Source organism: Staurois parvus, unplaced genomic scaffold (genome assembly GCF_062004578.1).
Source record: "Staurois parvus isolate SC_StPar_1 unplaced genomic scaffold, SC_StPar_1.0 ptg000096l, whole genome shotgun sequence".
NCBI classification, from domain to species: Eukaryota; Metazoa; Chordata; class Amphibia; order Anura; family Ranidae; genus Staurois; species Staurois parvus.
This window is the reverse complement of record NW_028317892.1, coordinates 1118771-1143359: the sequence shown is the minus strand read 5'-3', so window position 1 is coordinate 1143359 and position 24589 is coordinate 1118771. Positions and strand designations below refer to the sequence as shown.

The following is a 24589-nucleotide window of genomic DNA, read 5'->3' as shown; positions in this document are numbered from 1 at the left end:
GACATCTTCAAATTTTAGGTTAAGGTGATTTGCGAGGGGCTGAATTTTGTGGAGCCGGTCAAATTCAGGGTTACCCCGAGGATGACAGAGTGTATTGTCGCTGAAATGCATAAAACACATTATACTCTCATATCTATGCCTGGCCATGGCAGCAGAGAACACGGCATATGAAGAATCGGGTCTGCGGGCCAATACAACCGAAATTCATTTCTTTTAGTAATGCCCATGTTGAGGATTAGGCCCAAAAAAAATTTAAATTTGAAAACCATAATGAGTTTCCATGCGAATGGTCTGGCAAAGTTTGAATTTGGGTTGGCGGCCATAAATTGTGCATATAAACTGCTTTGATCCACAATCAAACGCATACAGATATTCCGTGAAAAACAGCTCCAAAAATCAAGGCGGTATGTGAAAGACCAGGATGTACTAGACCGCTGGTACTCGACAGTTCACCAAAAGGTAGAGCGGCACTAGTACTGGCACTCTGCTGCATATGAGAGTCATCAAAATTTACCGGCAAGTGCTAACAGAGATCAGGCCTGATTCTGCGAACACTGCAGTTTTGTGTGCAATGTATCCAGTGACCTAACACTGCACTTGCTGGGGGAGAAGGGGGGGGTAAGCGTAGGGGCTAAACGCAGGTGTTGGCAGGTGCCGGGGCTGATCCCGCTAACGCTGCGTTTTTGGGGACGCTATACTAATGTGAACGCTGGTATAGTGCTGATCTGATCAAAGATATTGACCCGTTCAGACATTATACTAGCAATGGAGGCTTATTGTACATGAGCGTGTTCCTGGCAATCAAGGGGTTAAATGTGATAACTGGTGTACTGACGGGCAATCTGACGCTATCTGGGAGGGGTGTGAAAACCACGGGAGCACGAATCACATATATATATATGTGATTTTGCGTACCCATGCCGCCCTGTAGCAGTATTTCTGCTGTAGGGTGGTCAGGAAGCGGTTACAGAAGAGGTTTGTGTTGCGGTTACAGAAGAGGTTTGTGTTACGGCGCTGCGTTACTTTAACTGACAATTGCGCGGTCATGCAACACTGCACCCAAATTAAATTTACATTCTTTTTTTCCCACAAATTGAGCTTTCTTTCGGTGGTATTTGATTGCCTGTGCGGTTTTAATTTTTTGCGCTATAAAAAAAAAAGGCTGACAATTTTGAGAAAAAATAAATAACAATATTTTGGACTTTTTGCTATAAAACATGTCCAGTAAAAAGTTTAAAAAAAAATCTAATTTTGTCACAAATTTCATCCAAAATGCATTCTGCGACATGTCTCTGCTAAAAAAAATCCCAATACGTGTAAATTAATTGGTTTACATGAAAGTTATAGCGTTTACAAATGGCAGGAAAGATACTGGGATTTTTATTTTTTTTTATACTAATAATGGCAACGATCAGCTACTTATGGCAGGACTGCGGCGGACATTTTGACACTGGGGGGGAACTGACTTGGGGTCACTGACATCCCCAGTGACACCAATACAGTGATCAGTGAAAAAAAAAACCACTGACACTGTACTAATGGCACTGGGGAGGAAGGGGTTAAAATCTTTTAGGGTTAACTGTGTAAGGGCAGTGTTTTACTAGGGGGCGGGGGTGTGTGCTGGATGGGGGCAGGCTGATCGGGAGAGAGAAACTCTTCTCTCCCTCTTCAGCTTGTCAGGAGCTGACAGGCAACTGACAGATAGCAGGGCTGTGTGTAAACAATGCAGCCCTGCTCTCTCTCAGCGATCACCACATCGCGGGGAAACGGCTGGTAATGACCCGCGCTGCTGACACCCGTGGGACAGGTAGGGCAGGCGCATGCCTCGCGTGTGCCCCCTAACTGTTTTGCAAAACCACGTTTTAAAACGTGGTTTTGCCCAGCCGTGCCGCCCTGCAACCGTTTTTATGCAGTGGCTGGGGCTGAAGAAGTTAATATATGCCTCTAATCGTCTCTATGTGCATGGACACATAGGATAACACTGAGCTGCTTCTACAGGCAAAAACGCTAAACTCCTCTAGAAGCAACGTTTCTTTAAGCCAGTGTGAAAGGACCCTTAATAGTTCAGACAATTGTTCAATCTCCACTTGCTAAATCAAAATCAATTTTTATTCAAATACATAAAATATTTTTTTATCAACGCATCCTGCACTAGTAGACCCGAGAGTGTTTGTGTTCCCAGAACTATGCAATCCCAATGGGATACCAGAAGCAGTATCATCATTATAGATAAAATTACCTTTACAATGTTTACAGTGTAACTTGGGCTGAAGGTTGAACACAGTTCATTTATGTCATACAACAAATTCTGAGAACTGTTACATATATGGATGAACCCCAATATAAATGATATGCAGAAGGCAGGCAGAATTGTTTAAAGCTGAAATTTTGTCTTCCCTAGTTCCCTCTCTATCTCCCTTATTTTAAACCCAGTGACATCATCACTGGGTCTCTGCAGTTCTCTATGCAATACAGGCAGATCAGATCAGGACTGGCGACAGGGGCAAGCAGGATGAGGTACATAGCTTCCAGAAAACAAAGTACCAGGTCTGTATTTGGAAGGAGTTATGCAAATATCAAAATGCCTTATGCAGGCCATAGACGGGTCGTTTATCGGCCGAATTTTCATCCGACCGAAAAATCGTTTTTCGTGGATCTTCTTTTTATCTACGAAAACCAGCCATTTTTCGTAAGCATTGGTGGCAGCATCCTTAGCAGCAATGAACGATTTTTCGTTTATCGGCCGACAATTCGACCGATAAACGGCCCGTCTATGGCCAGCCTTAGGCTACCTTTTGAAGCGTTTTTTCATTAAAAAAAGCGCCTGAAAAGCTCAAGAAAACCACTTCCCTATGTATGTGAATGTATGTCTATGCATGTTTTCACAGTGAGGAGTTGCGCTTGTGGTGTATAAACTGCTTGCAGCATCTTTGGTGAGTTAAAAAAAACGCTCCAAAAATGACTCTGGGAAGCGTTTTTGGGAGCAGTTTTAAGTCACGTGTCCTTTAAAAACGCTCAGAAAGCGCGGCAAAAACGCCTATGCGTTTTTGTGGCGGATCAGTGTGAAAGTAGCCTTAATTAGTAGGTATCAGGCTGAAGATGATGGTGTTCCTTTGTGTGCAGACTGCCCTAGGCAACACCCTGATGTAATGTTAAACCTTCATGACTGCAAGAGTTGAAGTCCAATAAATGAAAGGGAAGGCCAGAAACATCCAGGCTGGGGAGGAAAGCTCTAGAGGTTGGACATCCTCCAGCCAGGAAATTAGGTGGGTTATCTTTGAAGACCTGAGCCTTCTAATGCACACAATGAGAAGCTCACAGTATGCAGTGAAATCAGAGTAAGCAATTTTAGTACAGCAGAAGAGCCTGTACAACTGTGCAAGCCTGCAGGTAAGGCTGGAGTTCAGCTTTAAATTATGGTGACTTCTATCCAAAATAAAAATCGCTCTTTATGTTATATGAGACATAACATACCATTAACAGTTACATAAGAAATATAATACTTTACTTTCCAAGTACCCAATCCCCCCCAAAAAATACAAAAATGATCAGTTCATTTGAAGATCTGGACCTCCATTTGTGATCAGATATCAGTACGGCTGCCATGAAATAGCCCTCCTGCCACACACAGGTACATTCGTCCATTCAGCTACCAGGCCAATGACAAGCTCAGCAGGTGGCAGTAATTCAGTCCTATGTATTGAGTAACAAAAACAGGTGCCAGGGATCCTTGCTGGGCAAGCCAACCAAGAGCAGAACGTTACCCCAGGATAAGGAATACTTTTCACAGATCTGTGACGTCTCATATGGCCATCTAAAAAGGTCAGTCTTTGTGGACCTGATTATCAGGCCTACTCTTGGTTTAGTCACTGCTGCGATTTGGCAGCCTTCTTCTTTTGTCTCAGGCGTTTCTTCTGCAGCTTTCTGCGCACTACAGCATCTCGTTTCTTCTGCATGGTTTCTTCAATGTGCTCCTTGAATTTCTTTTTCTGTTTTTTAATCTTTTCAAGCTCTGCTTTTCTTTTTGCTTCCAGATCAGGATCCTTAAATGAAGATAAACATTAGAAAATTTACAAAAATATTACCATTAATGTATATAAGTCGAGTCAGCCTATTACTGCTCGCAGTTTTTATATGATTGTCAATGAGCAAAGCCATGACAGCCAGTTGAATTTCGTGACTCAAGCAACATTCATAAAAATAGTTTACATTACAAATATATGGAGGCACATGTAAGCAGAACTCTGCTTAAAGTGTTCATTCACATTTTCATTTTACCTGTAAATATGAACACTGTACTTCCTTCCATGGATGATAAGTAGGGTTGCACCGATACCGGTTTTTATCACTGGTACCAAGTACCGATACCTTTGCAGTGTGATCGGAGCCCATACAAAATGAATGGGCTCACATTGCACTGCAAAGAGTCGCATGCAATTTGAACAGGAATGCAGTGTGATTCCTGTCCAAATCACATGCGATTTCCCCCACCGCTCCTGTGTGATCTATCCCACAATAGAAAGACAGGGAAAGTGACATGAAGTGCAGCAATGGGCAAAAAAACAGGTTAAAATGTTATCACAACTCACATATTAAAAGTGCTTGTTATCTTGTCAAATCCAAAACCGGTCGCTTGCAGTGCTCACAGGGCTGGAGAGGTTGGAAGTTACGGGACCCCTGTAGGTATAGGGCGGAAGTGATGTCAACTTGGGGGTTGACTGTCTATACCTCTCCTCCAGCCCTGTGAGCACCACAAGTGACCGGTTTTGGATTTGACAAGCAAAATAACAAACACTTTTAACATGTGAGTTGTGATAACATTTTAACCTGTTTGTTTGCCATTGCTGCACTTCATGTCAAAATGCAACTGACCCTCAACCAACTGGTATGAAGAGCTCCATAGGATTGTCACACATTTTTTCTAGTTTTGATAAGGCAAAAATGGAAGAAAAATTGATCAGTGTGAAACTGCCCTTATAATGCCATTTTGGTTGTTTTTGTAGTGTATTTAGATACAGCTCCTTTTTACTTTATTTCAGAATCCCCGTTTGCTGACCACCAGGATGTAAACATTTAGGTTGGGGGTTGGCAACCTGTCGATCGCAATCTTCCAGTAGACCGCAGGCAGGTGACCGGTAGATTACGATCTTGTTCCTGCCTTGCCGACCCTCAACTGGCAGAGCTGCGGAGCAAAATGGAGACGTGCAGTAAGTAATCCTATTTGGCAAAGTAGAACCCGCAGTCGTACACAAGCAAAGGGCGTGCTGTGGGGTGGGGACTGCCTCTGCCACCTATGACAGCTGCAGGGAAGCTTGGCAGGTTCAGGCTCTTGTGCGAACGTGCCTGTGCTCCTCCCACGAGTGCACTCTGCTTATTCCAGCCAAACGTCCTCTTCAGTTGTGGAAGACATATGGAATGGAAGAGAGAAGGACAAGCTGGCTGGGATCAGTACTAGAACACTAGAACATTGCACTGCTTCTTCTACTTCTGTGCCCTCTTAAGCCCCCCCCGCCCCCCATACCATACCCTCTTGACCAACACAGTGGTGTGCCTTCCTGACTCCCCTGTACCGTGCCACTCTGAGCCGCCATACCACAAACTCCTGCCGACCGCCCTCCAGTGGTGTCCCCTGTTGACCATCCCAGTGTTGAGCCTTTTTAACCCCCTTTTCACAGTAGTGTACCCTCCTGACTCCTCTCCAGTCGTGTACCCTCCTGCCCCCCTCATACCATACCCTCCTGACCCCCCCCCCATACCATACCCTCCTGACCCCCCCCCAGTGGTGTGCCTTCCTGACTCCCCCCCATTGGTGTGCCTTCTCAACACCCTTTACCCAGTGGCATACCCTCCTGACCCCCCCCCATACCATACCCTCTTGACCAACCCAGTGGTGTGCCTTCCTGACTCCCCTGTGCCGTGTCACTCTGAGCCGCCATACCACACCCTCCTGACTGTCCCCCCCTTCCCCCCTCCGGTGGTGTACCTTCCTGATCCCCCTATACCGTGCCCTCCTGACAACCATGTCACCCTAACCCCCCGTACTGCACCCTCCTGACCACCCTGACCCCCCTGTATCGCACCTTACCGACTCTAACCCCACGGTGGTGTGCCATCCTAACCCTCTTGTGCAGTGCCCTGCTGACCATCTGCCGAATGCCCTACATACTACTGACCCCTGTACACGGTTGTACATCCTGCTGAACCCCGTTTGCTGCTGTACACTGCCCTACATACTATGTACACTCACCAGAACTCCGAGCAGACAGCAAAGCCTGAAAGAAGTCGAGAAAGTTCGCCTGCAGTTCAAGTGGTTCTGCCTTCATGATGGACTCCTGTATCAGACTTTTGCGGGTCGCTGAACCCAACTTTTAAGGTAGGCCAACGTTATACTTTTACAGTGACAGTTTTGTTATATTTTTGTAAGTTTTCTCCGCACCCTCCTTGTCCATTCTTTTATTTGAGGGCTTGCTAGTTAACGCCCTAAAAAAATAATAAACAAATGGCGCTGCACCCCAGTGATCTTTGTTTTCTACCATTTTGTCCAGGTAGATCTCTACCTCTCAAAGATTGCCTACCTCTGATCTAGGTGATATTTAATTATTTTTGTTATATTGCTATATTGGCCACAACTTGCATTGTAATGTTTTGGGTATAAGGTTCTTATTTATTTATTTTTTAATAAATTTTCTATTATGGGTTTTATTTTATTTATGGTGGAGCCCGAATTAGATAGCTAGTAGCCCTTACATACGCTCTTTTCCATACAATGTTATGGAACCCGGAGAGACACTGTTTAGTTCATTGGGATTAAAATATTAAGGTGAGAATGATATGTACCTACTTGAGTATTTTTTGTTCATGAAAAATCTTTTTTATATGATTTCCATTATGAGATCTTCTGTATTTACAGAGGAAGCTTTGCTAGGTACATTCTGGAAAACCTTTATCACCCTGGTGTGTTGGGACGCATGGTGACTAAAATACATTATTTTTATGAATGAGCCATGTACACACTCTACATATACATTGTATCTATGCCATGTAAGTTTTTGCATACTTATTTGTGTATTGTTTGATATATCCTAAAATTACATATATAGTGTAAGAACACATTTTCGTGTACCAGAATGCAGTATTTCAAGCTATCTTTGAAGAAGATCAAAAACGTACTGAGTTCTACATATACAGTTAACCAATTATACTCAGCATTTGGTGATAGTTATTTGTATGGAGAAATAGAAATTCGATCTATAAAATATTTAGCAGTGTGTCTTTTTTTCATTTTCTGCAACAAATTGATGTTCTACTGAATTTTTGTACAATAAAATGTTTATAGTGTGTATTTTTTATATATATATATATATATATATATATATATATATATATATATACACACATACATACATATATATACACACACACACACACACACACACACACACACACACACACACACACACATATATACACACACACGTAGGTCCATATATATTTGGACACAGGTACAACTTTAGTTTTTTTTTTCAGATATTTACTAAAACATATTCAAGCTATAGTTATATAATGGATATTACTCTCAGGTGTAATTTTAGGATATGTATATCCAAATTGGAGGAAGGGTTTAGGAATTACAGCTCTTAAGAGTAGCCCCCCCCCCCTTTTTCAAGGAACCACAAGTAATTGGACAATTGAATCAAAAGCGGTTTCATGGCCAGGTGTGGGCTACTCCATTATTTCTTCATCAATTAAGCAGGTAAAAGGTCAGGAGTTGATTCTAAGTGTGGTATTTGCATTTGGAATCTATTGCTGTGAACCTACATCATGCGTTCAAAGCAGTTGTCCATGCAAGTTAAACAGACCATTGTAAGGCTTCAAAAACTAAACAAATCCATCAGAGAGATAGCATTAGGAGTGACCAAATCAACAGTTTGGTACATTCTGAGGAAAGAAGAACGCACTGGTGAGCTCAGCAACATAAAAAAACATGGACGTCCATGGAAAACAGTGGTGGTGGATGATCGCAAGATCCTCTCTATGGTAAAGAAAAACCCATTCACAACATCCAGACAAGTGAAGGACACTCTCCAGGAGGTGGACTTATCATTGTCAAAGTCTACAAGCAAGAGAAGACTTCACGAGAGCAAATACAGAGAGTTCACCACAAGGTGCAAACCATTCATAAGCCTGAAGAATAGAAAAGCCAGATTACACTTTGCTAAAAAAACATCTAAAAAAGCCAGACCAGTTCTGAAAAAATATTCTTTGGACGGATGAAACTAAGATTAATCTGTACCAGAATGACGGGAAGAATAAAGTGTGGAGAAGGCTTGGAACAGCTCATGATCCAAAGCACACAACGTCATCTGTAAAACAAGGTGGAGGCAGTGTGATGGCATGGGCATGCATGACTTCCAGTGCCACTGGGTCATTGGTGTTTATTGATGATGTGACAGAAGACAGAAGCAGCCGGATGAATTCTGCAGTGTTTAGAGATATACTGTCAGTCAAGATTCAGCCAAATGCAGAAAAAGTTGATAGGATGGCACTTCATAGTACAGATGGACAATGATCCAAAACACACTGCAAAAAAAACCCAGGAGCTTCTGAAGGAAAAGAAGTGGAATATTCTGCAATGGCCGAGTCAATCACCTGATCTCAACCCAACTGAGCATGCATTTCACTTGCTGAAGACAAAACTAAAGGCAGAAAGACCCACAAACAAAGGACAACTGAAGACAGCTGCAGTTAGAGCCTGGCAAAGCCTCACAAAAGGAGGAAACCCAGTCTTTGGTAATGTCCAAGGGTTCCAGACTTCAGGCAGTCATTGCCAGTAAAAGATTCTCAACAAAATATTAAAAATGAACATTTTATTTATGATTATATTCATTTGTCCAATTACATTTGAGCCCCTGAAAATGGAGGGACTGTGTATAAAAATGATTGCAGTTCCTAAAATTTGTACTTGATATTTATGTTCAACCCATTGAATTAAAGCTGAAAGTCTGCACTTCAAATTCATTTGGATTGTTTCGTTTTAATTTGTTCTGGTGGCATACAGAGCCAAAAGGCATGAAAATTGTGCCAGTGTCCAAATATATATGGACCTAACTGTATGTGTGTATGTATATATATATATATATATATTACACACACACACTTATGGTGCCTTGAAAATCCTATGATGGTTTAAAAAAATGGACTGAATTATTTGGTTTTGTCTTATACTGTATATAAAATGTATTTTTTGCTGTCCTGAAGCAGTTCCTGAATGCCAGGGAAAAAAAAAATGATGTACCTTTGTATTCATTAAAAAAAATGTGTTTTAAATGAAACTACTTGAAGTACCTGAAGGTGTCTTGGTATTAGCCTTCTGTAATCCCCTGCACAGCAGAACGTAGACTGGAAACAGGGGAAGCAGCATGAAGGGACATGCAGATAGGAGGCGAGAATGCAGAGATGATGTATCAGTAGGGTAGGGAGCACACCTAGCTGTATTTCTTAACCATAGTAGAAAAAAACCAGGTTACGAACAAGGTTGTTTTTTTTAGCAGAGCTCTGGAAATCTCAGAATTGGAAGTACAGCTCTCTTATATGTATTCCATTGGTGTATATACTGTAGTTGTCTGTGTGGAGTTCATCTTTAACCACTTGCCTACCAGGTACTTATATCCCCTTCCTTACCAGGCCAATTTTCAGCTTTCAGCGCTGTAGCAGCTTGAAGGACAATTGCGCGATCATGCAACAATGTACCCATATGAAATTTTTATCATTTTTTTCCCACACAAAGAGCTTTTTTTGATGGTATTTACTCACCGCTGGGCGTTTTATTTTTTGTGCTACGAACAAAAAAAAGACCAAAAAAATTTTGAAAAAAAAGTTTCTTTGTTTCTAATATAAAATTTTGCAAACAGGTAATTTTTCTCCTTCACTGATGAGCGTCGATGAGGCTGCACTGATGGGCACTGACTGGTGGCACTGCTGGGCACTGACTGGCGGAACTGATGGGCACTGATCAACAGTGCCCTGATGACCGGTGCCGATCCCTCCTGTGACAACTGCTGATAGCTGGAAATTGCATTTCCCGGTGATCAGTGTGTCACTGGACACGGCTGATCATGTGGTGAAAGGCTGCTGTGATTGGCCTTTTACCATACCATACCGCAGGACACAGCAATCAAGGTGATCGCCGGGTGCGCGTAGGAGAGTGCATTCTGGGAGGACGTCATAGGACGTCCACCCAGAACTGGCTGGCCGCGGTGAAGCCGTCATTTGGCTATCTGCTGTCGGCAAGTGGTTAAGCCACGAGTTCATTGCCAAGTGGAAGGAAAATTATTAAACTAATGACAACCCTATTTATTGCATTTTACCTTTCCTTCCAGAATGAGCTGCTTCCGTTTGTTAATCTCCTTCTTCTCGTCAAAATCTGTGCATTCCAGTTTCTATAATCAAGAGAAAATACATTTTATTGTGTAGAGGCATGGCATGTACCAACTTCCTGCACTTCAGAGAACCAACATACTCACAGAGAACAAAAAAAAAATACTCACAATTTCACATTCTCTTCGAGTCACATTCACCTGAGTAAGGATTTGTAATACCTCACTTTCTTTTACAGCAAACCCTTTTAGTTTCATATCTAGTCAAAGATATTGGAAAACACAAACACATTAAAACATGGACATGAGAAGTATCAAGCCAGACCACCCCAAAGACACCTGTATCAAACTGTATCTTCATTATTGCTGGCAAATTGGGAGAACTACTATTTGATATATGTGAGCCCAGATCCTTCCATAAAGGAGTAGCTGTCACATGCCTACTGCTGTCACAAGGGAGGTTTACATTCCTTGTGACAGCAATAAAAGTTATAAAAAAAATGTAGAACAGTGTAAAAAAAAAAAAAAAAAAAATATATAATTAAAGTTCCTCCATGCTTAGGCGAATGCATGCAAACAGTCATCGTTCCACATGTGAGGTATCAAAACAAATGTCAGATCATGGGCAGTAACTCTAGCACCAGTCCTCCTCTGTAAATCTAAAACAGTAATCTGTAAAGGCTTTTAAATCATTGCCTATGGGCAGCTCATAAGGCCTCGGTCAGGTGGTGTATTATTCAACTTTCTTCTAGTCTTAAAAAAGCCCGAAATGACCTACTTACCGTTTAAACTCAGTTATACACTGACCTGGTTGCTCAACATAAGCAAAATCCCAGTCCTGATTTGTTACTTAAGCTTGACCAGGCCCGACTGGAACTTAATTTGTGTCTTACTACCATTGCTGACAAACAACTTCGTTGGTCTAATCAAATTCTTTACTTGGAGGGACAGACCTGGCACTTTGTTAGCACGCAAGGTGACTCCCAGACATTCCCAGATGTCTTTCCCCAAACTCAGATTGGATAACGGTACGTTATCCCAGGACCCTAGTAAGGTCCTCCACAAATTTCATTCTTTCTACTCTAAACTTTATAGGTCGCCCAAAGGGGGTTCTTCTTCGTCTCTTGACACCTTTTTGGGGTCTGTTTTGCTTCCCCCCCCTCCAGGAGACCCATAGGGAGATGATGGAATGGCCTATTTCATGTGAAGAAATCGGGAACGTGGTGAAATCTCTTGACTCTCATAAGGCCCCAGGACCGGATGGTCTTCCCAATAATTATTATAAAGCTTTCCCTGATATTTTGATGCCACATATGGCCCTCTACTTTAACTATTTGCAGGACGGGGGAATGGTACTCCCAGATGAAAATAAACCATTCATCAGTGTCATCCCCAAGCTGGGACTGTTTCAGACATTAGACAAATTCGGGTTTAGCCCTCATTTTACGACGCTGTTACGGGCCCTATATTCTACTCCGTCCGCTCAAGTTTTCCTTTGTGTATATAAATCAGCCCCTTTTTCGATAGAACGAGGGACTAGACAGGGATGTCCTCTTTCTCCATTGATCTTTGCTTTGGCAATGGAACCACTTGCGATTGCTATTCGTGCTGATCCCACTATCTCGGGCATCTACTGTGGTCAACGGGATCATAAATGCGCCTTATTTGCTGATGATGTTCTCATGTATGTTTCTAATCCTTGAACGTCTCTGCCTGGTTTCTTCCACTTGTTTCATCGGTTTTCTGAGGCCCCTGGTCTTACTCTTAACTTGTCTAAAATGGTTGCCTTGAATATCTCGTTACCCGATTCAGAGGTTCGCTACCTCGGGGAAAATTTAGATTTTTCAGTGGGCCCCTGGCTCTCTTCCCTATCTAGGGATTCACCTCACGAAATCTATATCAACGTTATACAAGACCAACTATCTCCCACTTTTCAAACAACTTAAAAATTACTTACTAGACTGACAGGATCTTTCACTTTCCTGGTTCGGTAGAATTTATTCTATTAAAATGACCTTTTTACCGAGATTATTGTACTATTTCAGGACGCTGACAATCATGGTCCCAAAATGGGAACTGTTATTACTACGGTCTCTAGATTTATATGGAGGGGAAACACCCTAGGATTAACAAGTCTACCTTATTCTCCCTGAAGAGGCATGGCGGTTTGGGACTCCCTAATCTCCTGGCATATTTTCAGGCGGCCCAAATATCACAGCTATCGTGTACTACGGCCAGGGGATATGTCCCCCAGTGAGGATTCAGGCTCTTTCGTGCCATCCATACGCTGTGGGTACTCTCATGTGGCTTCCCGGTGGATTGCGTCCTCCTATTTTGTGTCCTACTCTATCCTATTCGTTATCGGTGTGGGGTAGATGGCGAGCTCGCAAACCTTTCTCCTCTCCACATACCCCATTAGCCCCAGTGTTTGGTAATCCTGAGTTTGCCCCGGGTCTATCTCCATCGGTGTTCCAGTGGTGGATTAATAAGGGTCTGTTACGTATCGGAGACTATTTAGATGGGTTTAGTCCTCGGTCACTTCAACATCAGATGCCTCCCGGAGAAATATTTCGTTATCACCAACTTCGCTCTTTTATCATTAGCAAACTTAGATTACTCAGAGAACCCTGTGCGCTTACTTCCCTCGAGGTCCCCTGTGGAGCAGGTGGGATGATGCGAGGTCGTTTATCCTTTATGCTTCCATTGTTGATCCTCCCGCTAAATTGTCCTACATGACCCAATGGGAGGGGAATTTAAATAGTTCATTAGCTTTAGATACATGGCGGAATGCGGCTCATACTTTATCGAAGATCTCGATTAATACTGATCTTGTTGAATCCAATTATAAAATGCTACTTCGCTGGTATTTGGTTACTACTCGCTTGGCCAAAATGTACCCCTCAGTATCATCTAGTGGTTTCCGACGCTGTGGTCAAGAAGGTACTATGTTCCACGTTTGGTGGAAATGTCCAGTTGTGAGTAGGTTCTGGATCCGCATATTTAATTTTATATATTCGGTAACAGGAGTTAATATCCGTAGATCACCAGAAGTGGCCTTGTTTCATATACTTCCCGCTGACGTTCCCAAAAAAATCGACTAAACTAACTTTATACCTCTTACTGGCAGCTTGTATTACCATAGCTAGAAGTTGGAAACAATCTGTGATCCCGTTGGACAGGGTGAAACAAACTTAATTGGATGATAAACAATAAACTTACAAGTATTGTCCATGACGATGTGTCCAGATTTGAGGGGACTTGAGAGCCTTGGATTAGTTACATTTCTGTATCGTGAGAGTCTTACAACTGACCCCCCCTATTTTTTTCCTTTTTCTTAGGAGCTGTTTCCTCCTTTTCTCTCTTTTTCTACTTTATCCGCTGCATTGTTTTTGTTACATTTGGTTTATTCCTACAGTTTAGTCTCTGTTTATTGATTGATGAAACCTGTACGTCTTAATGGTAATGGCACTCTCTGGGTGTATCCTTATTGCCATTGTTAGTCAAATTTGTTTGCGTGCCTATCAGTGTTGTGATTGTGATTCTATATAATGTCCCACCATGTAGGTGGACCCCTTTTTTTTGCCATCCTGTTTTATGCTATTATATGCCTGTTTCTCAATAAAAAAATATTGAAATATAAATCATTGCCTATGAATAGTAACAAGCCATTGTCACCATTGCATGGGTGGACACAATTTTAAAGCGTAACATGTTTGGTATCTATTTACCTGGTGTAGCATCATCTTTTATATTTTATTTTTTAATTTAACATTTTTAAAAAGTGTGTTTTTTCCCAAAAAATTGCATTTGAAAAACCACTGTGCAAAAACTGACATAAAAATTTTGAAAAACCCACCAATTTATTCCCTAGGGCCTTGGCTTTAAAAAAAAGATATAATGTTTAGGGGTTTGAAGTAATTTTCTAGCAAAAAATACTGATTGTTACATGTAAACAAAAAGTGCCAGAAAAAGCCTGGTCTAGAAATAGGTAATATTCAGGAGGAGGCTAAGGACCAATCTGACCATGGGGGCTGGGGCTATCTGACCATGCTGTTCAGCAACCACTGCACAGATTTAAATGGGACCACAAGCTGTGTGCCCTGGGACCTCTGAGGGACATATAGGTTTTAGATTATTATAGATTTTAGGATCCTGGCAATATTTCAACATTGGTTTGGAAATGCTGCAGTTTTCTCACCATGTATAGTTTATATTGGGGAATTCATTTAACTGATTATCACAGTCCAAAATATCTAGAATCTAAAGTTTCTAGCAAAGAATAGAGAGAGCTATTGCTCAAGGTGGAGAGACATGAACAGGATATATCCTGTTGAAACTGATACATTGTCTGCCTTACATTCCCACCTTATCTATTTTCTTTTGCTATATGATCACTCACTTTAAGACCTGGTTCACACTGATGCAATTTCTGATGCATTCCAGACCACATGGACTCACATGATGAGTAAAACATGAGTTTCTATGGAGGCCATTCGCATATATTCAGTGTGAATCCAATGCGATTTGAAAAAGGGTCTTGTGCGAGTTTAGTGCAGTACGATTTGTAGCTCCATAGACTTGAATGGATACTGCATGCTGTGGACTCTAGGAGATTCCAGTACCAACTTGCATTTCGAGGTGCTCCATGAAATTGTACATCAGTGTAAACCTAGGCTTAAGGGTAGGGTATGTAGGCAATTTTGGGGCAGTTTTTTGTGCAGTTGTGCCCTTTTGCCACTTATTTCTGGGAGTCAAGTGCCACACAGGAGCTTTTTTGGGGCAAGATCGAGCATTTTTGCCCCAATAACCTTATTTTGGCAACATCTGAAAAATGTGCATAAACACATTTTTGCAGGTGTTCCTACTGAAGTCAATGGGAACAAAAAGTCCCCATTTGGCTTCAAAAGTAGCTTACATACCCTTTGGAGATTCAAGTGCCTGAATGCTCATCTGTGAACGGGGAGCATTTGAAAGTATGGGATTTGGCTTGTTGAGCATTTGAAAGCTTTGAGCTTCAAGCTACAAAATGCTCAGGTATGAATGACAGCTAAAGCCAATATTATAAAAAAACATTTCCCAAACAACCAGTAACTTACTGATTTGTTCTTCTATTGCGTGCACCAGGTGAATATCATACTGTGTTACCAGAGTAATTGCCATGCCATTGCGTCCTACGATAAAAAACACATTGAGCGGTCATTAGAAAGCAATATTTACAGTACCAAGGTTGTTACCAATTCCAGCTACATTTTTTTTTTCAAATATCCATTCTCAGAGAAATATTCAGCAGAAATTACAAGTCGGGGCCTAAGAAAGCACAGAAGTAAAATTTTTACAATTTCAGCTTCAACTTAAAGTGCATCTAAACCAAAGACTAAATATATAATATTTCAGCTTACAAGTCCTTTGACGTGGTAGCTGCATTATTTTTCTTTTTTCAGCTTTTTCCTTCATTTTGGCCCAGTGGTCCTGCACGAACACTCTTACTAGTATTATCGTTATATCCTAGATTGACACAATGTTCAGTTGCTGTACTGTATCTGTGGAAGAGCAGCGTTATTACCCTAAACTGCTCTCCTGACTACAAACATGGGGAGGAGTGTTCTGAAGTCTAGAAGGAGAACTGGCAACGATGAAAATATTGTTAGAGATTTCAGTTCACTGCACAGGAAGTTACAAGCTCATTGTGCTCTACAGGATCTACCATTATTTTTCTATACTTGTAGAAAATGTTCTTAGCCAACAAAAATAAAAAGACTGCTGTGCTCTGTGAATATTCTCTGATGATGTGAGTGCAGGAAAGAACCTACACACTGCTGCAATCAGTAATGTTTACACTCCCTGCTGATTGCTGTGGACCCCAATCTAGTGAGATCGCCAGCAAGGCCACGCACACTGGTTTGTCCAAATCTTCCTGGCCGGGCCAGTGCATGTTTTCTACACATCATGACATTATTTGCAATAAAAAGATTTAAGCTTTGCATAGATGGGTCAAAATTCAGAGGGTTCTGCAGGGACTGGCCGAATTTCAATCCATCTATGGCCATTCCTGCTCAACAGAAATCGGTTCAGCAATCTACTTCTGTTTAATGGAAAACTTTTTTTGTTTTTTGATTAGTAGCTTGCTGCAGCCACTGATCAGTGTATTCTGACAGCCCTACTGTCAGAATACAATGGTACAGTGGGGGAGGATTCCTCCATCCACATCCCTTGTGTGGGTGGGGGAATCCATTTTTTTTTATTTTTTTTTAAATCAGCACCAAAGATGCAGTTACACTAGTGAACATAGCTTCAAGTCACTAGAAGTTTAAATAATTCACTCTATAAATGTGAAAATGATAGAAGCTTATTTTAACCACTTGCCTACCAGGCACTTATACCCCCTTATTTACCAGGCCAATTTTCAGCTTTCAGCGCTGCCGCACTTTGATTGACAATTGCGCGGTCATGCGACATTGTACCCATATGAAATTTTGATAATTTTTTTCTCACAAATAGAGCTTTCTTTTGGTGGTATTTAATCGCCACTGGGCGCTTTACTTTTTGCGCTATAAATAAAAAATTGCCAAAAATTTGAAAAAAAAAAAAAGTTTCTTTGTTTCTATTATAAAATTTTTCAAACAGGTAATTTTTCTCCTTCACTGATGTGCGTTGATGAGGCAGCACTGATGGGCACTGATAGGCGGCACTGATGGGCACTGATAGGCAGCACTAAAGGGCACTGATAGGCAGTACTAATGAGGTGGCACGGATAGGCGGCACTGATAGACAGCACTAATGAGGTGTCACGGATAGGCGGCACTAATATGCAGCACTGATAGGCGGCACTGACAGACGGCACTGACTGGCATCACTGCTGGGCACTGACTGGCGGCACTGACTGGCACAACCGCTGGGCACTGACTGGCACAACCGCTGGGCGGCACTGGTGGGTGGCACTGGTGGGCACAGGTAGGTGGCACTTCTGGGCACAGGTGTGTGACATTGCAGAGTGGCACAGGTGGGTGCACTGCTGGGCACAGGTGGATGCACTGCTGGGCACAGGTGGGCGGAGCTAGTGATGGCACTGCTGGGCACAGGTGGGCGGAACTTGCGGGTGGCACTGCTGGGCACTGATCATCAGTGCCCTGATGATCGGTGCCGATCCCCGCTCTGACAACTGCCGGTTCTCGACACTACTTTCCTCATGATCTGACAGCGTGAGGAAAGTGCAGCCGAGAACCGGCACTTGCATTTCCCTCTGATCAGCGTGTCATTGGACACCGCTGATCAGGTGGTAAAAGGCCGCTGTGATTGGCCTTTTACCACATCACGTGATCAGCTGTGTCCGTAGGACACAGCGATCACGGAGATCGCCGGGTGCGCGCCCCCTGGGGCGCGCAGGAGAGCACGTTCTGGGGGGACGTCATATGACGTCCACTCAGAACTGGCCGGCCGCAGTGCAGCCGTCATTCGGCTATCTGCGATCGGCAACTAGTTAAACAAGAGATAATTCAGCACGTTCCCAAGTTAACCCTTTGATCACCCCTCATGTTAATCCTTTCCTGCCTAAGGCCATTAGTAGTGACAGTCCTTTTTTATAGCACTGATCACTGTATTGATGTCACTGGGTATGTCAGTGACACCAAGTCAGTTCCCCCCAGTGTCAGAATGCCCACCACAGTCCCGCTATAAGTCGCTGATCGTCGCCATTACTAGTTAAATGAAAAAAAAAAAAAAATTCCAGTATATATACCGCCATTTGTAAACACTATGAAAGAAAAAAAAAAAAAAACTTTCACGTAAACCAAAATTTACACTTATTGGAATTTTTTTTTTCTTAGCAAAGACCTGTAGCAGAATACATTTTGGCCTAAATTTACGACGAAATTAGATTTTTACAATTTTTTTGCTGGACATGTTTAATAGAAAAAAGTAAAAAATAGTTTCTCAAAATTGTCGGTCTTTGTTTTTTATAGCGCAAAAAAAAAAAAAAAAGCGCACACGCGATCAAATACCATTGAAAGAAAGCTCAATTCGTGGAAGAAAAAAAAAAAAAAAAAAGACAATGTAAATTTAATTTGGGTGCAGCGTTGCATGACCGCGCAACTGTCAGTTAAAGTAACGCAGCATCGTAACGCAAAAAAATGGCCTGGTCAGGAAGGGGGGTAAATCCACAGGAGGGCAAGTGGTTATGGACATCTACCAAACACAAAAAAAAAAAAAAATTCAGATAGGGATTTCTTGTTTTCATCCTGCTGGATGTGGCTGATCTCCATACCTGCTCTTGCTGTTCTTCCTACGCGATGGATGTAGATCTTGGGTAGGCCTGGTGTGTTGTGGTTGATCACTACTTGGACAGTGGGGATGTCCAAGCCCCTGAAAATGTAAGAGATTAATAACATATGCTTCTGATTCAACTAGTGGCAAAAATTAAACAGCAGCTGTTGTGTTTTCCACACCTATGCTATACTAAAGGGTGACACCAGTATTCAGTGCCTGTAATTAAATGAAGCTCCATGAACTATAAAGCAAATGGTATGCTCCTTTCTATGCTCCCTAAAGCTCCAGCAACAAGCACGTAAAATATATTAGTCTGACAGCACTGCAAAATGTCTACCAATGTATATGGTCCCTTGTTACAACGGCAAATGGGTGACACATGCAGGTACTCCTATCTGGCTGATTTCATATATGGAGGTTGACATAAAGAGAAGAGTTGAGGAAAGCATAATATAATATAAAATAATGCTTTCTGAATCAAATCATTAACAGCAGTAATAAACACAAAGCCAAAAACATAATATATTGCAGCCTACTAATGTGGCTGTATCAGCTTTTGTTTCTTAGGCTGTTTCCCCTGGTGATCTGGCCAGTAACACACCTCTTGTGTTAGCATGCCCCTTTTCTGGATAAAGCACAGGGGGTACTTTTGAACATTGTCAGGCTGGGAGGAGGTGAGCGTTAGATGTACTGTACCAGCAGATTTAAATACACTAACAAATTGAAGCCAAACGCCAGCTAATACTTTATAATCCATTACAGCAAACAGTGTTTCCCTTTGGGATAAAGGTTTTCCATAAATAAAAACTGATCATTGTAAGCACCCATGCCAGTGTTAAATGGTTTGTCTCAGGTCTGTAACTGATACAATCTGCTGGGAGGCTTGTTGTTTTGAAAAACAAAAGACTTGCTGGCTGAATCACCAGAAGAAAACTGAAGAAAGAAAGCCTAAAAAAAGAAAAACTAAGGCAACCATCAAATCTAAGATATGGTAAGCTGCAATATATAAATAATATATGCAAAAATAAATGTTTACCTCCGGATTTAAAAACTGGCATTGAGTGCTGCTTTAAATGAGCTTTGAAAACTTCACATACAGAAAAAAAATTTAAATGGTTTGTAAAGGCTGAAGGTGTATTACCTTCATGCAATCTATGCACGAAGGTAAAAACTAGTGGTGCACCAAAAAGAAAATTCTGGTGCCGAAACGGATACCGAATATTCAGAATGCATGTGGCCGAAAACTGAACCAAAACGTCTGCTTATGTGAGGCTGGGGAGGCTCCAATTTTTTTTTTGTTTTTTTTTCTACTTTCATGTATGTATGTATGTATGTATGTATGTATGTATGTATGTATATTTTTTTTTTAACATGATTTTATTGCTATCACATAGGGGACCATTAGTCCCCTATGTGATTGTATATGAGTAACAGGTCCTCTTTGTAGGGGGGAGAGGGCAGGAGAGGAGCAGCGTATACAGTGGGGGAGCAGTGTATACAGAGAGGCTCTCTCACTGGCTGTCAATTTTTGTCAGTGCCGGTTTTTAAATGCAATTGCCGGCTTTTTTTTTTTTTCTTCACTATAGCTCACAGAATTAGCTGTCACTTTCCCTGGAGCTAAAGTAAACTTTGTTTCTTTTATCTCTGGAAATAAAATAAAACTAAACCTTGTCTCTTTTAGCTGGGGGGAAAGTGACAGCATTTAAAAACCAGCACTGACATATAGGGGTTTATTTACTAAAGCTGGAGAGTGCAAAATCAGACTCCCTTCTGCATAGAAACCAATCAGCTTCCAGGTTTCATTGCCAAAGCTTCATTGAACAAGCTGAGGTTAGAAGCGGATTGGTTTCTATGCAGAAGGGAGTCTGATTTTGGACTCTCCAGCTTTAGTAAATAAACCCCATAGTGACAGCCAGTCACTGTATATACTGCTCCTCTCCTGCCTTTCTCAGCCGTCCACCCCCCCTCCCCCCTTCACATCTGCAGTACACACAGTCTCCTGTATCGGCACCTGTATCAACTAAATTTTTCCTATCGGCTATTTGGCTATTTTCAGTCGATATGTTTCAGTGGCCAAAATTTTGGTGCATCCCTAGTAAAAACCATTGCACAGAGCAGGTAAGTACGACATGCTTGTTATTTTTTTTTTTTTGTAAAGTGACCTTTATTATCACTTTAAAGGACTGGCATAAATCAGTTGTGAGAAAACATGGTAAATAAGTGATTGTTTTGCAGTACTAGCGCTTTGAATTAAGTTCTCCAGTGGATGCAATCAACAGGCATTCTGCTTTCCCTGTGTCCACTTGGATTTTCCTCCCACAAGAAAAAAAAAAAAAAGTAAAAATACTAAACATGCTGGTAATTATCTGGCCCTACATACAGTGTCTATATGACTGATCGGAATTTCAGAGTGTGAGCTGTTTTAGGCAGTGATCTGAGGTGCTGACTATTTTAGTGCAATTTAAAATATGAAATAATTATAGGTCTGTAGATAACAAAAATTGCAAGCTGCATCTACATAAATTGCACTGGTTAAACCAAAACAACATCCAAGGGACTTTCATGAGTAATTTGTAATTTTATTTACCTGGAAGCCACATCTGTTGCGATAAGAATCCTAAAAACACTTGATTTAAATTTTGCAAGTGCAGCAAATCTCTGTTTCTACAAAAAGAAAAAAAACAAACATTTTTTTTTCTGTCCTCAGAAAGTAGTCACGGTTACAGTAACAATCTACAGGGTCAAGCACAGGCTTCTCAGTAAACACAGAATATCCTCCGCCTTTTCCAAAGACAGTTAAATTACATGAATCATTCGGAAATACTATTCATATGCAATGAATGTGTACTGTACAGTGTAGTTTGATGGATTTTGCCAGAAAGTCAAGTCCATGGGAGGGCAAATCCACCTGAAGCAGGTCAAATGCAGATTAAAACGAGGTCAATGGCTGGTAAAATTAACCCATCGATGAATTATGAAGGATCGCAAAAGTGTCTCAAACTGACGTCAAACTGATGCCATCGATACAAGCCCAAAGCCTGTATACACAAGCCCATCTTGCAGTTAATTTTGCTGAATATTTTCTTAAGGAGAATACACAAATACATATACCTTAAATTAACATGTAAACTGCACACAACCTCTCCATTCCATATACACTTCTCACCAGGGCAGCCCTTTGATCAGTGCAGAACTCTTGACTATCGTCGCTCCCAATCTTGATGTCATGAAACGGCGCACGTGCCTGGGTTCTTATATTAGATCCCTACCTGACATAGTTCAAGCGATCCACCCTAGCACTCCATTCTAAATATTATACACATGCGAAAAAAATAACCAACACTCTTTGACCTTACTATAATCTACTTCTGATGGGAAAACATCCCCAATATCATGTTCCTGTTGAACTGGGAAACAGGCTTGCAGATGAAATTCCCACAAGCCCAAAAAGATCAGATACTTCTTTTTGCTCATGAGGCCTCAATATATCCTTATATCAAAAGAACAGATACAAATTACTGACAAAGTTGTATAGACCCCCACAGAAACTACATCAAATACTCAGGTATCCACCCCACTGGCGAAATCAGGAGACAGAGGGACCATTCTTCAACATTTTCTGCCACTACCCTAAACTACAACATTTTTGGATAATGGTTTAAACCACTAGTAGATTAGGGTGTTTCTCTTTCCCATAAACAAACAGTTTACCTAAATACCCTCTTCTTAAACACCTTCTTAATGCAGCAAATGCTTGTATGTCTGCAAGTGGAAACAAATGGAACAACCTAATAAAAGCAAAATAATTTACAAGGATAGATTATATACCGCACGCGGACCAGATTCCCTCAACCTTGAAAGATTATGTATCTCTACCCTAAACAGAAAACTCATAAAAATCTTGGACAGCACATCTCAGAGATAAACTGTTTCTTTCCCCCAATTATCTTATACCAGACCGATTCTATTGTGCTCGGAAACACACAGACGTTTGATTGAAATAACCATCAAAACACCAGTCTATTGCCTAGAATTAAAATTTTATAATTAGAATTTAATTTTGTGAAACCCATCTGTATTCTATTCTTGTGTATGTTCAGACTAAACAGGAACAAACTCCTGTTTTTCTAATATATATATATATATATATATATATATATATATATATATATATATATACATACATATACACACATATACATACATACACACACACACATACATACATACATACATACACACACACACATACATACATACACACATACATACACACAGATAGATAGATAGATAGATAGATAGATAGATAGATAGATAGATAGATAGATAGATAGATATAGATAGCATTTTTAAAAGTGTTTTTTGGCAACTGCAACAGAATTTCCCATTTCATTGGCAACAAGCAGCAATTGGATATCTAGGTACCTTTGTGCCACATAATCTCACAAAACTAGCTACTCTCAAATAACAGCCCAGTTTCTAAGTCCATTCTGGAATGTTTCTCATCCTATGAATAATTGTCTTTTTTGGTTAGGCAGGATACATATCAAATGGATAGTTGACCAAAACTACAGAATGATTAAACCACCTACTGTGAACGATACCAAACCCGGATTAATACGGCTATGAGGGATTTCATCTGAGGACACAATCGCTCCAGAAGAGATATTTGAAGACATACTTATTCGCCCCAGTGAAAGGCTCTCCCTACCTAATCTATCTATCTATATACGACTCAGCAGGAACACTAATCAGATTGGTTTCATGATAAAAGGGATAAACTGTGAATCTTGGTAAATGAGGATATCTTCACCTTGCAATTTAAACCAGTTTGTGTACAGTTTCAGATGTCTTACTGCTCAGAGTTTCAACCACTTTGCAAGTATGGAATAAGATGCCTAAAGAGGGATTGCCATCTTCTAAACCAGGGCTGACAACGCCTCTATTCTCTAACCCCAACTCCCTTCAGCCTTACATTCCCCCACATAGCCCTCTTGGAACAGGAAAGATGGTACACAAATCACTCAAATTATTTGGAAAGGAAACTTGCCCCCCCCATCCCCGTTAACAACCCTAAACAACCCTCAACTATGAGTTGGGATCAGTTGAAGTGGCTAAGAAATTTCAACTCTATAGCTACAAAATGGTTTGGATAGATTGTTTATTTTCACTTCACTTCCATTATATTGCATGGATTCCATTAACCACCTCAAGACTGGACTGTTCCACCCACCCAGGTCATTCAACACTGTGCCCAAATTTTTTCCTTTTAAATAAATGATTTGTGACCTCTAGGGGTCGAATGTTGGAGGTGAGGAGGCACTCTGGATATTTAGGATTGATTCACTGGAGTGACACTTTGGTCTGAGCACTATTTGAATGAAAAAGCACTTCTATATATATATATTTTCTTCACAGAAGAGTGATAGCATGTTTTTTGCACATGATTATATTATATGTATATTGATTGTTATTTAAACACTTGTCACTTTTTATGAGTATTTCACTGTGATTTTAAAACCTTTTGTATTTATTTAGAAACTATTTATGTACCCAAGCACCTGGTCACTTTCTATTTTTGCTGTGTGTGCACATGTATAACCAGTTTTAGCCATTTGGGGGCAGACTGGTCTTATATGATTTTTTTATATAATTTTAGCACATATATTATTTAAGTATTAGTCACTTTTACATTTGTGTATAAAATTTTGTTTTTTTTAGCATTATTATAGCAGAGCGCTTCATCCAATATCTTGATATTTATTTTATGTGTCCCATGGTATAGGGTGTAGATGATAGCAGCTAGCTATATTTAAGGAGTCTGTGGAGCGCAGGTGGATATATATTTTTTATTAAGGAGAAAAATTACCTGTTTGAAAAATTTTATAATAGAAACAAAAGAATTTTTTTTTTTTTTTCAAATTTTTTGCACTTTTTTTGTTTATAGTGCA

General features: G+C 40.9%; 1 protein-coding gene across 1 annotated transcript in view; it reads right to left on the bottom strand.

Moving 5' to 3' along the window:
* Positions 1–2091: 2091 nt before the first annotated feature.
* DDX49 (DEAD-box helicase 49) overlaps positions 2092–24589 on the bottom strand; it is a 42854-nt gene continuing 20356 nt past the window's right edge. Inside the window, exons 8-13 of the mRNA XM_089670794.1 lie at positions 21226–21302; positions 18637–18734; positions 15473–15547; positions 10548–10636; positions 10368–10439; positions 2092–4043 (exon numbers count right to left, since the gene is read on the bottom strand). Coding sequence (XP_089526920.1) covers positions 3867–4043; positions 10368–10439; positions 10548–10636; positions 15473–15547; positions 18637–18734; positions 21226–21302 — 588 coding nt within the window. The 3' untranslated portion in view covers positions 2092–3866. The remainder of the gene's footprint in view (positions 4044–10367; positions 10440–10547; positions 10637–15472; positions 15548–18636; positions 18735–21225; positions 21303–24589) is intronic.